At 48.7% G+C, this 15230-nt stretch overlaps 5 protein-coding genes across 6 annotated transcripts; 3 read left to right on the top strand and 2 right to left on the bottom strand.

Moving 5' to 3' along the window:
* Positions 1-1200: 1200 nt before the first annotated feature.
* LOC132261509 (ubiquitin thioesterase trabid-like) lies at positions 1201-5317 on the bottom strand. The gene is made up of 5 exons (XM_059760355.1): positions 3873-5317; positions 3569-3813; positions 3213-3424; positions 2007-2155; positions 1201-1922 (listed from the first exon to the last, which is right to left on the bottom strand). The coding sequence occupies exons 1-5, from the start codon at positions 5315-5317 to the stop codon at positions 1844-1846; spliced, it is 2130 nt and encodes a 709-aa protein (XP_059616338.1). The 3' UTR covers positions 1201-1843.
* An 826-nt stretch (positions 5318-6143) lies between these two features.
* On the top strand, positions 6144-6913 carry LOC132261161 (ATP synthase subunit C lysine N-methyltransferase-like). Its single transcript, XM_059759780.1, has 3 exons — positions 6144-6250; positions 6312-6512; positions 6580-6913. Exons 1-3 carry the CDS (start codon positions 6184-6186, stop codon positions 6906-6908), a joined length of 597 nt encoding a protein of 198 aa, XP_059615763.1. The 5' UTR covers positions 6144-6183; the 3' UTR covers positions 6909-6913.
* A 147-nt stretch (positions 6914-7060) lies between these two features.
* Positions 7061-11853, bottom strand: LOC132261156 (protein O-GlcNAcase-like). The gene is made up of 7 exons (XM_059759767.1): positions 11603-11853; positions 11488-11539; positions 10809-11418; positions 9024-10004; positions 7982-8462; positions 7825-7910; positions 7061-7756 (listed from the first exon to the last, which is right to left on the bottom strand). The coding sequence occupies exons 1-7, from the start codon at positions 11676-11678 to the stop codon at positions 7064-7066; spliced, it is 2979 nt and encodes a 992-aa protein (XP_059615750.1). The 5' UTR covers positions 11679-11853; the 3' UTR covers positions 7061-7063.
* Positions 11854-12019: 166 nt separating this feature from the next.
* LOC132261308 (uncharacterized) lies at positions 12020-15048 on the top strand. Of its 2 annotated transcripts, none has more exons than XM_059760097.1 (4): positions 12020-12279; positions 12351-12696; positions 13588-13757; positions 14850-15048. In XM_059760097.1, the coding sequence occupies exons 1-2, from the start codon at positions 12141-12143 to the stop codon at positions 12680-12682; spliced, it is 471 nt and encodes a 156-aa protein (XP_059616080.1). In that variant the 5' UTR covers positions 12020-12140; the 3' UTR covers positions 12683-12696; positions 13588-13757; positions 14850-15048. The 2 variants fall into 2 exon arrangements, with proteins under 2 accessions (XP_059616080.1, XP_059616070.1); XM_059760087.1 differs by having other exon boundaries at positions 14847-15048.
* On the top strand, positions 12703-13581 carry LOC132261298 (sepiapterin reductase-like). The gene has a single exon (XM_059760075.1). It carries the CDS (start codon positions 12703-12705, stop codon positions 13492-13494), a length of 792 nt encoding a protein of 263 aa, XP_059616058.1. The 3' UTR covers positions 13495-13581.
* Positions 15049-15230: the final 182 nt, after the last annotated feature.

Raw genomic sequence — 15230 nt, 5'->3', positions numbered from 1 at the left:
CAGGTGTGTGGGATCGGCAGCGCGGAAACCGCCTCTTTCCGAAAATTCACCACTTTTTTCTGAAGTCTGCGCTGGATTAATTCCGCGAGGCTGAGAAATTAAGCAAAAGAAACCAAAAATTATAAAATTAGGATGAAGAAGAAGGTCAAATTCTATCCTTTACCATTCTTTCCGCCATTTTGAACACCCACAAAAACTGATTTTTCTCATTTACTCAGCTTCTAAAGCATGGATCGGCTTGAAATTATAGTATATTATAGCTGATTTGAAGATCTCTCCAACGAATGCACACTTTAAGTTCTAGGTTCTTCTGGTCCTTTGATTTCAAGACCTACATTTTGAAATTAAAAATGGCCATAACTCCTGTTCTAATTGTCCGATAGACATGATTTTGTGCTTTTTGGAAAGATCTCGTAAAATTCCATCTTCTCTCCTAACATCTCAAGTTAGTAGAATCACCACTAAGGGCGCTAAAGTCGTGAAAACTACTTCCGAAACTTTAAAATCGAATATCTCCAAGATAAAACTGTGATTTATCTTTATTAATTGTGGTATTGATCAGGTGGATATTATGGTTTAAAGATGTGTAAACACGGGACGGCCTATTGCTTGATATCACTAGTTTTTATTCAAAATCCTACGTTTCGGAGGTGTTTTGTCTCCTTTTTCAGGGATGGAGAAAATTTAGGGTGAGTTTTGTCGCCAGAATTTCACTATTTTGTGCTCTCCAACACTCTTCCATCACTTTCTGCACTTAATATTTTTATTAATTCACTTCTTTACCGACTTTAGTAGGCCAAAGCCATCTTTAGAGTCTCTGACGCAATGAAGAACGCCGCCATATTGAATTAACGCGAAGCGTGTGATCAAAAGTGTGCAAAAGAAACTCATAATTGAGAAGAAACATCCCTGCTTTTTCCATAGTTACTTTATTGATTTCAATTTTTCAATGATTTTCTCTCATTCTCCGCATATTTCTCTTTCACTTGATTTTCTTTTAACAGCCCACAATAACATTGTTTTTTTTTATGATCTTCTCTTTCTCTCCATTTCATTCCTCAAATATTCGCTTTGTACTGTTTCACATTTTTCCTCTTTTTTTTTTAAATTTCTCATTCTCTCCATCGATAAAATTTTAAAAGCGAAAAACCCAGAAACAAAACTTAATAATCTTGGATTCAGTGTTTGCCTCTTTCCATGTTTTTTTTTTATTTCTTAATCTTCTTTTTTAATTGTTATTTTCTTCACCTAAAATAATTCATTATAAGGTATGATTTATCACACAAATTTGTAGTTGTTTTTTTTTCTTTTCCTTTTCATATAATATATTCCTTTTAAGAATCATGTTTTCACCCCATTTTTTTTATTTCTTTTGAAAATATATAATTAATTAAATTGCAAGAATTAAGTAAAGATCTTCTTCGGGACTTTCTTCCGCACTTGTTTCTCCCTTTCATCACTATTTTACAAATACCTAGAGTTTTTTTTCATTTAGCAATTTTCAAATTGATCATCTAAATATATATAATTTCGTTTATTCAATTTTTCCATTCACTTCTTCTCCTTTCCTTTCTTTTTTTCTTGTTTAAAATTGATTATTGTTAAATATTTGGTTAAAACTTTTAAGTGGTGTTCAAATAAATTGATATTCTTTTGCAACATTTTACATCTTCTCCTCTTCTTCTTTTATATAATTTTCTCTCTCTCTCTCTCTCTTTCTCCCCCTTTCGTGACTACATTTAATATTATTTGCAATAATTAGCAATATATTCACCTTCGACAAGTAATTCATCGCAAGTAGATTTAATTCGCGAAAAAAGAAACTTATGAATTCAGCTATTTTCTACTCCTCATCCGTATCACCGTCACTCAGATATCCGGTAAGTTGTGGTCGGCGTGCAAATGGTGCGGAAATAACTTGCCTGCAAGGAAGAGAGAGAGAGAGAGAGATGAAATGCCTTTCGCACTTGCGGAACAAACAGCAATTTATGCTCAGGAATAATTACGCAATTCTCCGATAGTGATTCAGCCATTCCTCCAGCATTTGGGCCACGAGCAGCGGGCGCTTGTGGAGTCGCTGCTGCGCCACCATCAGGCCACCCTCCGTCATGCAGACATCCAGCCACTGTCGCATTATCGCCTCCTCCCGGCCCATCTGCAAGCGCACACGAAGCGGAGAGTGAGAAAATGCGAAAATGTCAATGGAACAGACTGAATCGCATGCAGATTAAGGATTAAAATGCACACCTTTAAAGGTTCTTTAAGAAATCCCTAAGAATCAAAGAAATCCCTAATATTATTCCCAGAACTTCCACACTTCATGAACTGTTTGTGAGATTGAGAAGTTAAATCTTAGTCAAAATGGAGTTATTTTTGGGTTTTTCAGCATGAAATCTAACCGAAATCTAACTCAAAACTAACTAAAAACTTTTTCACTGTAGTTTTACTGCTTTTAATCATTTTAATCACAATTTGTGTCCTTCAAAACCCTCCTACACTCGTTTCTAACACAAAATTGCAGCTGTTCAGTGAAAAATTGAGGTTATGTTTGACTTTAGAGCTAGTTTTCACCACTAAACTCTTAGAATTGTAATTTCTGTTAACTGAAAATGTGAAATTCCGTTTAGAAGTGAAAATATTTCATGTACAGCAAAAGAATTTCTATTAAAAAATGCTTTTTAGTCTAACATAACCTAGAAAAACAAACTTAAACTTAATTTAGTTGTCTTTTTAACACACATTTTCAGCTGTAAATGATTCAAATTGAAGGACAAGAGCTTAATTAGTGATTAAAATCACAAACTAGTCAATAAAAATAGCATAAAAAGTGGGAAAAAGCACAGAAATATTTAGAAAATGATAGAATTTTTCATTTTAAACATGAAATATTCACAAAAATACAGCTAAAATTATTTATTGTGTGAATGTTTGAAACAAAGCTCTCTTCTATTCTGTGTGAGTGTAAATAAATTGTATAGAAAAGTGGTTTCGGAGCATATTTCAATTCTAGTTTCCAGAGAAACAGACATTTCATTGCGTCACACACACAATTTCCATGCCCTTTCTGTATAAATAATGGCCTCAAACCACTCTGTGAAACACCCTCAAACCCCCTCAAAACACCACCGCGAAGTGCGCGCCACGACGTCCCGATACACGTGGAAAAAGCGACGGCGGGAGAGGAAGGACACGTGCTGGCATTTGAGACTCACCTCGGATTCTGTGAGAAAGTGAATTGGCAAGAGTTTCATTTCGCAATCCATCAGAGGCAGAAATGTCACATCCTCCGCATCATCACGCGCCCCGTCGATCCTTGAGTAGGGCTCAGTCGGCACGAGGGCACTGAAGTGTCCACGTGTGTATCCCAGCGAGATGGGTGACCGAATGCAGAAGCTTTGTTCCCACAAGAATGGCAAATAGAGTCCTGGCGAAAGGAAACACTCAATTACTCTCCACGCGCTCTAGAATCTCTCTCTCATTGTCTCTCTCTCTCTGTGCGACACTGCGGCGGAGCCTTGACATGCCAGAGAAGGGAGAGAGAATTGGGTCACGCAGCAGCCAAACTCACCCTCGAATCGAGCATATCCAATGTCTTCACCCCGGAAACTCTTCACATACTTCACGCCATACACAATGATGGGCCGCCTGAGGATGTGCGCCAGGGCGAAGATGTGCAGTTGCTCAAGCGACGAGCCCGGCTGACTGGCCAGCGACAGCAGACTGTTCCAATCCTCCTCCCACTGCGCCTCGGCGAGTGTGAAGTGCAGCAGTGACGCCTGAATCATCTCGTACTCCTTCCACCGCGGATAGAATCTGTCGAGAGAGATTTTCTGGGTCAAAAGGCATCAATTTATGGCATTGGAGGCACTCACAAGTGTCCGCACTGGTGCAGACTGTCGGCGAGGGCGCGCCGGAGGACGTTGTCGCGGTCAAAGACACCCCATGTGGCCTGCATGGCGGAATCCAGGAGGCAATCGCCGGCGCTGCGATTCCACAGCACCATCAGTCGCGATCCGAGGCGCGCCGTGATCTCCAGCGACCAATTGAGCGCCGGCGGTGGATTCTCCAGCTGCTTCTGGGCATCGCGATCGAGGAGCTCATCGAAGAGCTGCTCCTGAATGGCCAGCGGCAGCTCCTCAATGTCAGCTGGCAGTGCAAAAGTCGCGTGTTCATTCACGTAGTGACAATTGAAAGCACCTTTGCGTATTCGCAGGAAGGCGGCAAAGTGCCGGCGGATGTCCGCCGCGAGATCTGGCGCCACATACGACGGCACCCGCTTGATGCCCGGCCCAGAGCCAGAGATCTGCGCCAGCAGCATCGGCAGCATCTCCTCGCGGTGGAAGCGAATCGCGAGGTGGATGAGCGTGTGGCCGACATCGAAGGCCGAGTTCCGATTCAGCAGCGTCACTTCGTTGATCGTGAGCGAGCGTCCGGGATTGCCGCCGCACGCCAAGTACGTCTCCACGGCGCCAATGTTGTTCTCCACAACGCCCATGCACGCGTTCAGCCAGTTCCAGTCCGCCTGCCGCCGCAGCTGCCGCAGGCGCCGCTCCTGGTGTGCGTCACAGTTGTTGGCCGCCTCCAGACAGCGCGCCTGGCCGCGCTTCCCACTGTTCACCACATTCGTGGCCACGCAGTTCTCCTCGGCGCTGAGATCGCGCTCTGGCGAGGCGGGGAGGCCGCCGGGAGGCGTTTGCGGGGGCGCCAGCGTGGCCTGCGCCGCGTGTTCGGTCGGCGTGCTGGCCGGCGGCTCCTTGCCGCGGCCGCACATGGAGCACTTGAGACTCTTGGGCCAGTTCTCGAAGGTGCAGCTGACGCAGAGCCACTTGGGCGCCAGCGCCTGCGCCTGCCGCCCCTCGCTGGGACTCACGCGGGCCGCCGCCAGATTGGCCCTGGAGCCGGCGAGATTGGTGGCGGAGCCGAAGGGACTGGAGCGATTGCTGGCCATGAGATCGGGATCCGAGCGCCGGATGCTGAGCGCCTTCAGCTGCTCCTGCATGTTCTGCACGTCGGCGTCCCGCCTGGTGTGACACTGCGTGCAGCGCTGCGCCCTGGGCCAGTTCTGGTACGTGCACATGGCGCACAGCCACTTGCAGCGCGCCTCCGTGGACGGGCCGCCGGCGGCGCTGGTGAGATTGGAGTTGGACAGACTCAGCGCCGAGGACTCGATGAGCGCGGCGGCCGGCGGCGGCGAGGGGTTGAGCCGGAAGATGTCCTCGCTGAGGAGCGGCTTCTGCCCTTTGCACATCGTGCACTTGATGGCCGAGGGATAGTTGGCGTACGTGCAGTACTCGCAGACCCACTTCTCCGCCGACATGTCGCACATCGCGTGGCGTCCGGACTGCCCAGAGAGTCTTCCGGGTCTCACCTTCGCGACCACCTTCTCGGCCGACTTTCACTCGCTTCTTTGTGTCTCTGGCGAGGCGCTCAGGTGTGCTCTCTCTCTCTGGCTCTCGCGCTCTCTCTCGCTCTCGCTCTCTCGCGTTGCACTAGTGACGCTCCTGTGATGACTTTTCCTGCATTTTCCCACCACGAATTTCCCACTCGCACACCACCTGCAGGAGATGGGAAAAAAGCGAAGGGAATTCTATTAGCGAAATCCCAGCAAAAGCCACTCAAAATCAATTGCGAAATGGGCGAGAGAAAGAGAGAAGAAACACCACAAAAAGTGGAACAAACTTGGCAAATTTTCACTGACACTTTTCTCCCTCTGCCACATCAATTTCCCTTGATTTTCCCACACAAGCCACCACTCACGATCATCAGACACCCTTTCCCGCACCAACACCACCAGCACAGTGCCTTGGAAGATGGGAAAAACTCAATTTTCCTCTAACTCTCTCTCCCCATCTTTTTTTTCGATTGGAAAAATGTCAAATTCCTCCTGAGCTTCTCACCTCCAATGGCGTTTTCACCCGCAATTTTTCAGCACTCTTTCACCACCACCAGCTACACCATCTCGCGCCACATCAGCTCAAAAACCCTGCTCGCACCTTCCCCGTGGCCACACGTGTGATTTTCACCCCTCGAAAAGCGAAACTAAAGTGATTTTTTGCCAATTTTCCGCAGAGTTTCTCGCGAGCCACCTAAAATAAAATAACACACCATTACGTCACAAAAGTCAGGCAGTTTGACAGTTCTTCCGGACGATCTGCCATAACCTCACACGGTCGCTGCCGTGCAATGTCCCGGGAAACAGCGAAAAAGTCCTCGAATTCAGTGTCAGGGAAGATCCTGCTGGCCGTGACAGGTAGCTGAAGAGTCCTTCTTCCGCTCCAGATTGTGTGATTGGTAAATCATTGGCTTTGCAGGTGGTTTGGGAGTCGCCATAACATGCATCTCGATTCCCTTCGTGGCGCCTGCTTTCCGGAAAATCTGTTTACCCTACGTTCCAGCCACTCCTGCCCAGATCACAAACGTCCTCACCGCTCTCCAGCGAGCTGGCGGTGTGCCCAAGCCCCCGAGGAATCTCCTCCTGGACATAGGATCAGGCGATGGAAGAATTGTCATAGGTTTGAAGATGGATTTTCTGACAACAATTACACTTTTTATTCTCACAAATTTGATTGATTTGATCAGCCGCTGCCCAAAATGGCTACAAATCTCACGGTGTGGAGCTGAATAGGTGGCTGGTGCACTACTCGAGATTCTCCGCCGCCAGGGCGGGCGTGTGGCGCGATGTGTCGTTCTTCCGGCGCGATCTCTGGCGCTTCGGCATCTCTCAATACAGCCACATCGTGATCTTCGGCGTGGATTGCATGATGGAGGAGCTGGAGAGGAAGCTCCTGGCCGAGGCGCAGGACAAGTGCACGATCGTCGCCTGCCGATTCCCCTTCCCCACCCTGCGGCCGGCGCACACCATCGACGCGGGCATCGACAGCGTGTGGACATACACGATAGGAAGCTGAGAGCTAATCTTCTGTAGTGATTTAATTAAACATGTTAAATATAGTATCTCGTAAGATCACAATGCGTGGGTTAAAAGGGGGTGAAAATGGGGGTAAAACGTAAAAAAGAAGAGAAGAGAAGAGAGGAGACGAATCGGATTGAGAAATGCAGAGAGTTAGAAGTTCCTGCCCAAGTAGATGCGCATGTTGTCCTGCAGGATTTCAGCGAAGCCCAGCTTTGTGTAAAACTGATGCATGTAGCGATCTGTGCGATTGATGCACACGTGCACGCCGAACGATCCATTGGACCGGAAGGCGGCCAGGAGCACCGTGACGAGCCTCTTGGCCACTGACGGATCGTGCGTGAGTTGCTCCTTCAGCACGCAGCACGTCATCATCGACGGATAGCCGTTGAGCACCTCCTGCGGGCAGTCGTACTTGAAGTTGTGGAAGTGTGTGATCGTGTCCTTGGCCGTGGGCGTCAATTCCGGCGACTCCAGCAGCTCAATCGGATACTTGAGACACATGGCGGGCAGCCAGCACATCTGCTGGTTCTTGTAGAACACCTTGGCGTCCAGGGCGCCACAAATGTACCCAATCAGCCCCAGCGAGCCACACTCCATCACCATGCAGAACTCCGGATTGATGGTGATGAACGGCCCGACCAGGCGATCCGCCGGAATGCCCTGCAGATTCTCCGGGAACAGCTCCGAACAGTCCGATCCGTCGCGGCAGGTTTTGTGGCAGATTGAGTACACCGCCTCCTCGTCCGTGAACACGTACGGACGCACCGTGTAGAAGTTGGACGACGGCGCGTCCGGGAGTTTGTACAGGAACAAATCATTGCCCGAATCCACAGGCAGAAGTCTCTGCGGGAAGAAGAGGAATCTCTTTTACCATCAAATCCCCACATTTGCGACGCTCGCAAGACTCTCACCTGAAGATCAGCCGTCAATCCTCCGCGGAACACCCAAGGCTCCTGCTCGCCAGACATAAAAGTGTCCTTCCATCCTTTGCTGAACCCTGAAAACACAAGAAATCCTCAAATCCACAGCCCAAAGCGCTAGAAACAGGAGAAATCCCAGGAATCTTACACGTGTAACTGCCTTGCGTGTAGGAATTGATGTTGGACGGAAAGTGGGCGAGCGCCAGCCACTGGACGAAGGCATTCAGCAGCGCCACGATGCCCGCGATGTCCCACACGTACGAGTAGAGATCGTAGAGCAGCTCCTTGTTCACGCACACGCTGAACTTCTTCGCCAGCGCCAGAATTGATTGGCAGAGCGAGGCGAACTTCTCGCTGCGCTGCAGCCACTCCTGCACTTCCGGCTTCACACTGGCGTCCGTCGAGGGCTTCTTCGGCGCGCCCAGCAGCACGCTGGCGTTCGTCTTCAGCCAGTGGAACTCATTGAGTATCACCAGACCTTTGCTGCCGTGCTCGAATGGCAAGTAGAACAGATCACAGAGAAGACTCAGATCCTCATTGCTCAGCTCCTTGGCCACATCCTCACCCAGATCCACATTCGAGTTCAGCGATCCGTCAGAAGTCTCCACGTGCATGCTTCCGGAGCTCGTCTGGGGAAGAGTAAACTTCTATCGTCAAATAATGCTAACAGCGAGAATCTCGTCAGAAGGAGAAGGCCGCCATGACAGTGGCATTCGGGATCCTAATTGGACAGGACTTGATGTTTTGCCAAATGGCATTAAGAATTTGACTTACATTCTGTTGTTTGAAAGAGTTTAGCAAAATCTTTCCAAGGAGTTCAAGATCATTACAATCAGAGCAATAATATGTAAAGCCGACTGAGCCGAAAGGGTGTTAAAACACGTCTTTTGGTGAAGAAATAATCAAAATCGGTCTGTAAACTACTGAGATATAGGCCATTAAAGGTTTGAACTTTAAACTTCCATATCTTCGCTCCCAAAACATCAATTTCCATAAGTAGGGCATCGTTGGAAAGGTCTCGGCTTTAGCTACAACATACTGAAATTTAAAGAAAATCCACCGTCTTGTTCTCGAGATATTCAGTTTTAAGGTTTCCAAAAATCGGTTTTGCGGCTTCAGCACCCTTATCGGTGGTGGTAAGAACGTAGAATGGAAGAATTTCTATTTAAGTGAACAAATTCATGACTTACCGAGACACTCTCTGACATCACGACGTCTTCCGAGGAGCTCTTCTGCTTCGGCGAGGAAGACAGCACGCTGCTGCCGCACTCCATGGGCTCCGTTGTGCTGTGCGGCGAGGGATTCTCATCGGCAATGGCCATCACCTCAGTTCCGGCCTCAGTCTCAGCCCCGGACGCCGACGGAAGCGCCTTACCGTCCACCTTGTCCACCATGTCGTCCTTCTCCGTGATGTCCTCCACCTCAATCGGCTCGCTGATCTGCACCTTGGCCGCCACGTCGGCCTCCTTGTCCTCCTCCACGCTCTCCTTCAGCGCCATGATGGGCGCCTGGATGCACGGCACGGGAATCTTGTCCGGGATGGACAGATTGGAGACAATGGGATTCGGGATGGTGTCATTCGTCACGATCTTCTTCGCCGACACCAGCGAGTTCATCACGACATTGGGCAGCGGCGGGATCGTCTCGCCGCCCGTCACCGTGCTGCACACCTCGGCCAGCGCCTGCAGCTGCGTCGTGTTCACTTCCGGCACCTTCATCGTCTGCGTGCACGTGACGGTGGCCGTGGTGGACGTGGTGAGACTCATGCACGTGTTCACCGACGGGATGATGGGGATGATGGGCATGACCATCGTCACGGGCGGATGGGGCTTCGTGATGGGCCCCCACGCCTCCTTCTCCACCTGGAACTCCGGCAGCCACGCGCGGATGGCATTCTTCAGCGCCTCGCGCGGATGATAGATGTTCTTGGCCAGGCAATTGGGCGTCATCTCCTCGCCAAAACCACCCTGATCGCCCTCAGTCTCTAGTTTGATGTCCGCCGATATTGCATTGTCGATGCTGGCCTCGGTTGTGCACTTGGACCAGTGCGCGAGCGTGTGAATGGCCACGGCGTTGGCGTGATACTCGCAATTGGGATTCGTCAGGACACCCTTGAGCAGTGGGATGAGCTTCGGCGATCGCCCAGAGTAGGGCCCGAGGAAGAGGCGCTTCTGCAAGGTTCCAAATAAGCAGAATTGTAAGAATTGTTGCTAAAAGACCACCGAAAACAGACAAAAACGCCATCTGGCGTAAGTGTTGTATTCTACAAAATTGTAGGCTGACTTTTTCTCATTCCGAAACGTCAATTTTCTTGAAAATACGAGGAAAAAAGGAGTCATAAAGACTGTTTATACTGTAAAATGCATAGAAAAGCCCTAAAATTCAGGTGAAACTGGGTTCTGACACAAATAAAATGTCCTAGAGAGTTGTAGGTCAGCTTATCTTCTTCCGAAACCGCCATTTCTCTTTAAAATCTGCCGAAAAATGGCGGCGTTTTGAGTGTTTATAATGGAAAATCCAAAACTTATTGCAAAAATTAGTTATTAAGACTATTTGATAGTCATTTTCCGATCTTGGAATCATCTTGAGAGTTGTAGGCCATCTATTTTTTATTTCAAAACGTTAGGTTTCTTGAAAATCTAACAAAAATGAGATCATTATGGATGTTTTCACTGCAAAATGCATAGAAAACTCCTAAAAATTAGGTTAAGCTGAGCTAGAGAGTTGTAGGTCAGCTTATCTTCTTCCGAAACCGCCATTGCTGTTCAGGATCCGCCGAAAAATGGCGGCGTTTGGAGTGTTTTTGGTGCAAAATGCACAAAATCAGAAATTATTGCTAAAACAAGTCATTTTTCGTCCTCGGCATGTTCTAGAGAGTTGTAGGCCATGAAGTGACCTTTCCAAATCCGTATTGATTTTGGCAATCGAATAGAAACTTTGGAAGATATGAAAATATTTGGGATATTGATACTCACGCTGCAGTAATCATTGGCGTGGAGATTGTCCCAGATGACTGGCGGCCTGCGCAGCACCTCCGTGATCTCCTGGATGCCCTCCACGGTGAGGAACTTGGACACCACGCGCGGGCCCGTCCACAGGATCTCGATGTCTTGCGCCAGCTTGCCGCCCACGGTGTTTAAGTACTCCGAGCGCGTGACCGACGGCACGGCGCGCGAGCTGCAGTACTGCGTGGGGCAGAAGAGGAAGCGCGGACAGTTGAGATGGTTGAAGATCTCATTCGTCACGGACACCTGGGCGTGCGCGAAGCTCTGGAACACCTCCTTGTCTGCCTTCGTCATCTCCGGCTCGATGTCGTCGAAGAGCAGCGCGAAGGCTTCGCAGCCGAACTGCGACACCTGCTCCAGCTTCCGCTTCAGCGTGGCCGTCTCCTTGGCATTGCTGTACGTCATGTCCAGGCCCGGCGACAGGGCGTAGTAGAAGTTGATCTCGTGCTCCTTGGCGGCCGCGATGAGGCTGCTCAGGTGATCCGCCTCCTCCACCGTGTACAGCTCCCGCCAGTACGCCCGGTGCTTGTAGTCGTCCTTCGGCGCGTACACGTAGGAGTTCATGCCCCACTTCTTCAGCCTGCGAGAGAAATTCCCCGTGATTAGAGGCAAAAAAAGGTCAACAAAGCAGCCAAAGCGCGCTTCTCACTTGGCAAACAAGTCCTTTCGCTGCTCCGTCGTCCACGGTCGCCCGTAGAAGCCTGCAAAGACACCAGATTAGCCACTAGAACTACCCATCGAGGTGGGATTCAGGTCAGGATTACCTTCCACAACGCCACAAATGAATTGTTTCTCATTTTTCATGTTGAAATTCCCATCAACCGGCGCCTCATTGGCCATTATCTCGTCCGCTTTCACTCACACACCGATTCTATCACCTGTCCTTGCTTATGTACAATTACAGTTAACACTTTAGTGCACAAGTCTTCACATATTCCATCTAATTCGAGGGCAGGTGAGATTATTTGTTGGATTGTTTTTATTTTTGGGCACTCGCACTAATCCGGAGGAAAATTCCACTAAATGTCTCAGTGACGCAGTCAATCGCTGTGCGTGAAGTTGGCTGCAAACGCGCGCTTCGGAGATGTTCCGGAGGGTTGTTCGGAAAAGTGTGGAATTTTCCATGAATTCACAGAATTTCAACTAAAATTCCCATCAAGAACTGCTTTTTAGTCGCTAAAGAGTGTCTTTAGCCCAATTTTAGTGAGAATCATTGCATTTCTGGGGGAAAACAGGTAGAAAAGAGACATTGCTGAGCTTCTCTCATTGGCGGATAGAGGCGCTGCTGATCCAGTTGTCAGCATGAATCCGTGGCTCGAATCTGAATCTCAGAAGAGCAGCGATTTTCAAAGCGATTCCACCACCGAGATTGGCTTCGAAGACAACTTCCAGCCCAAGAGTGAGCGTCTTCCAGACTCACAGGAGTACCTCGATAGACTAGGTGGGCGGAGATTGGCTTCCCGCGCCGGGAAAATGCCACTGATTCCGGGTGTGTTTTTGCCGTTTTTGCAGAGTCCAAGTTGAGGCGCATCAAGAAGGATCCCAACGTCCTGAGGCAGTTGGCGGAGAAGCGCGAAGCCTGCCTGCAGAGTCTACTCGTGGATTGTGGTGACGGAGTGCAGGCGAACAGGGAGATTGACCTGAATCTCGACGCTCCAGTGAATAGCACGGATTTCCGGGCTGCGCAGGAGATTGCCAGGTTTCTGCGTCCGGAGCAGGCGCTGTCGGTGGGTGAGGTGGTGCATCTGGTGAAGCACGATCAACTGCAGGTGGAGAGTGAGGAGGAGGAGCAGCAGCAGCAGCCCAAGGAGGCCGAAGGCGAATCATCTGACGGAAGTCGCTAGAGAAGAACACACAGGTTAATATGTCTTCTTTGGCGGTGAATCTCAATCGGGTGGGCTTCCTGCTCGTCACCGGGGCGTCCAGGGGCATTGGCCAGACGATGGCCATTGAGTGTGCCAAGGAGATGAAGCCGGGCTCTCTGGTTCTCCTCCTGGCGCGCTCTGCCGCCGGTCTGGAGGACACCAGGCGCCAGATCCTGGCCCAGAATGATCGCCTGACCATCGTCACGGTGTCGGTGGATCTGACGGAGCCTTCGCGTGAGGAACTGGAGACTGTCGTGGCGAAGTCTCTCGCCAACAGCGCCAAGGAGTCCTTCGAGTTCGCCCTGGTGATCCACAATGTGGGCACTCTGGGCGACGTGACCAAGTGGAGTGTGGATCACAACTCCCAGGCCACGTGGCGCGAGCACTTTGCCATGAATGTCTTCTCCGTGGCCATTCTCAATGCCGTCTTCATGGCCAGCTTCCCGGAGACGCAGAAGATCGTGGTCAACGTGACTTCCTTGGCGGCTCTCGAGCCCTTCGCCAGCATGTCGCTGTACTGCAGCTCTCGCGCCGCCCGCGAGATGTACTTCCGCTGCCTGGCGGCGGAGAATCCCGGCCTGACGGTGCTCAACTACTCTCCAGGTCCAGTGGACACGGACATGCAGACGGAGATCCGCACAAAGTCCACGGATGAGCAAGTCAAGAGCACCATGGCGAATCTCCACGTGGAGAACAAGCTCGTGACGCGCGAACAGACCACCCGGAAGTTCCTTCAGGTGCTGCGCGAGGGAAAATTCACGTCAGGCGCTCACGTGGACTACTTCGATTGAAAATCCACTCAACATTCCCACACTTTTGTTGCAATTTATACGAATATATGATATTACAATTGGCTCAACTTCGTCTTTCATTAATCATTGCAGAGATTCTGGGCAGAGAGAGAGAGATGGATTCCGTCTTCGGCCAGACATTCATGTTCCTCACGAAGCTCGCGTGGAACAGTCGCACGACGCTTCCGCTCCTCATCACCGCCTTTTTCATGGCCATGGACTTCCGGATGCAAGTGGAATTGGACCTTCATCTGCAGAATGACGTGAGTTTGCTCGCATAATCTAAAGCTATTTCATCTGAATCTGAGTAAAATGGGTTTTTAACTGTAGCGTTGTTAGAGATTTCTGATGTCCGCCATTTTGAACACCCTTAAAACACTCTTTTTCTCATTTATTCAGACGCTATGGCATGAATTAAGCCAAGATTTTGGTATTTTATAGCTCACACTGAGACCTTTCCAACAAACCACCACTTACTTGTGTGTAACGTGAGTTTCCTCGCTTACTTCTGCTATTTTCATGATTGAGCTGAAATTGCATCACGCTTTTAACAAAATTGAGGGTCAAAATCTCGTTTTCTCAAGACCGTGAATATCGGAAGTTTCTGAGTTATATTTCATTAAAACGTCTCTCAGCTCTTTCTCACTTTGTAATTATCTTCCTGGCTTGAGTCAGGCTTGCTCCTCCGTCATCTTATCCATAAACTTCCACACTAGTTACTTGTTTTCGCATCGCCATTCCTGGCAGCTTCATAGGAATTCTTCTAAAGCTTTATGTCTTACAATGGCTGCGCCCTTAACAAATGTCTACCTTGTTCGTCTTCGGATATGTTTTTCTGCTGCACAGGCCGTCAGCTGCTGAATTGCAATCATGAGGATCATGTCTTCTCTCATCTTGGTGTCAAACGCATGAATTATGCTCTTCAGCAGACACTGGCTGAAGGGGCTGAAGGGGCTGAAGTGGAAGTAACACTCTGTTTGCGCAATAAGTAAGCGCACTGTTTGCTAGTAAGCTGGCTTACAAGGTTCGCAGGTCTTCCTGCTCGTCCACTTCTCCTGAGCGTCTTCCACTCGAGATTAACTCGTAATCATCGCCAGTATTATAGCTTCAGATTAGACTGACTGATGTGTTTGACCGCCATGTTTGTTTCTGAGGCGAAGGACATAGAATTGGGCTGCGTATATCTCATTCTATGTTTCCAACGCCAACTGGTGGTCAAATTATCGTTATCAAATTATTATTGATTACCGCACCAATATTTGCACTAATCGTTCTGCGATCACGCTAAATTTCTCAGCTAAATATGTTCGACGATTGTTTACGTCCTTTTTCTGTTTCTCTCTCTCCTCCAGCAGGCCGATCGTCCCGTTGAAGTGTACGATGAGGACGAAGAGAGCGGCTCATCTGATTATTACTACGAATCGACAACTGAGGTGGAATCTGACGAAGAAGCGGAAGTAATTCACATTCAGCGGATTTATTAACATTGGCGCAATCATTTTGTTGATATTCTCAATACTCCATTGATTAATATAGATTTATTCTTCTCACAAATTGTGTCTTTATTTCATTTTCTCTCTCTCTTTCTCTCTCATCTAAATTCCAACTACAAATTCCTATCGATTGACTTAAAAAGAAATTACAATGAAACATAATTGAATGTGTGTCGCGATAAAAAAAAATCAAGAGAATGATAAAAAGCTTTTTTTCCTTTCTTTTCTTTTGGAAATTGTGTG

This window comes from Phlebotomus argentipes, unplaced genomic scaffold (assembly GCF_947086385.1).
Source record: "Phlebotomus argentipes unplaced genomic scaffold, Phlebotomus argentipes genome assembly contig_8, whole genome shotgun sequence".
Taxonomy (NCBI): Eukaryota; Metazoa; Arthropoda; class Insecta; order Diptera; family Psychodidae; genus Phlebotomus; species Phlebotomus argentipes.
This window is presented reverse-complemented; position numbering and strand designations above follow the sequence as displayed.

Bases quoted from the DNA above. Each gene is read 5' to 3' on its own strand.
- LOC132261156 (XM_059759767.1), bottom strand. From the start codon at position 11,678: ATGGCCAATGAGGCGCCGGTTGATGGGAATTTCAACATGAAAAATGAG. The intron at 10,005-10,808 runs GTGAGTATCAAT...GGAACCTTGCAG, and splicing joins ACGCCAATGATTACTGCAGC to AAGCGCCTCTTCCTCGGGCC. The intron at 8,463-9,023 runs GTAAGTCATGAA...ACTCTTCCCCAG, and splicing joins TGATGTCAGAGAGTGTCTCG to ACGAGCTCCGGAAGCATGCA.
- LOC132261509 (XM_059760355.1), bottom strand. From the start codon at position 5,317: ATGTCGGCGGAGAAGTGGGTCTGCGAGTACTGCACGTACGCCAACTAT. The intron at 2,156-3,212 runs GTGAGTCTCAAA...GTGCGCTTGCAG, and splicing joins ACTTTCTCACAGAATCCGAG to ATGGGCCGGGAGGAGGCGAT. The intron at 1,923-2,006 runs GTAATTATTCCT...TCTTCCTTGCAG, and splicing joins AATCACTATCGGAGAATTGC to GCAAGTTATTTCCGCACCAT.
- LOC132261161 (XM_059759780.1), top strand. From the start codon at position 6,184: ATGTCCCGGGAAACAGCGAAAAAGTCCTCGAATTCAGTGTCAGGGAAG. The intron at 6,251-6,311 runs GTAGCTGAAGAG...TTGGCTTTGCAG, and splicing joins GATCCTGCTGGCCGTGACAG to GTGGTTTGGGAGTCGCCATA. The intron at 6,513-6,579 runs GTTTGAAGATGG...TGATTTGATCAG, and splicing joins CGATGGAAGAATTGTCATAG to CCGCTGCCCAAAATGGCTAC.
- LOC132261298 (XM_059760075.1), top strand. From the start codon at position 12,703: ATGTCTTCTTTGGCGGTGAATCTCAATCGGGTGGGCTTCCTGCTCGTC.
- LOC132261308 (XM_059760097.1), top strand. From the start codon at position 12,141: ATGAATCCGTGGCTCGAATCTGAATCTCAGAAGAGCAGCGATTTTCAA. The intron at 12,280-12,350 runs GTGGGCGGAGAT...CCGTTTTTGCAG, and splicing joins GGAGTACCTCGATAGACTAG to AGTCCAAGTTGAGGCGCATC.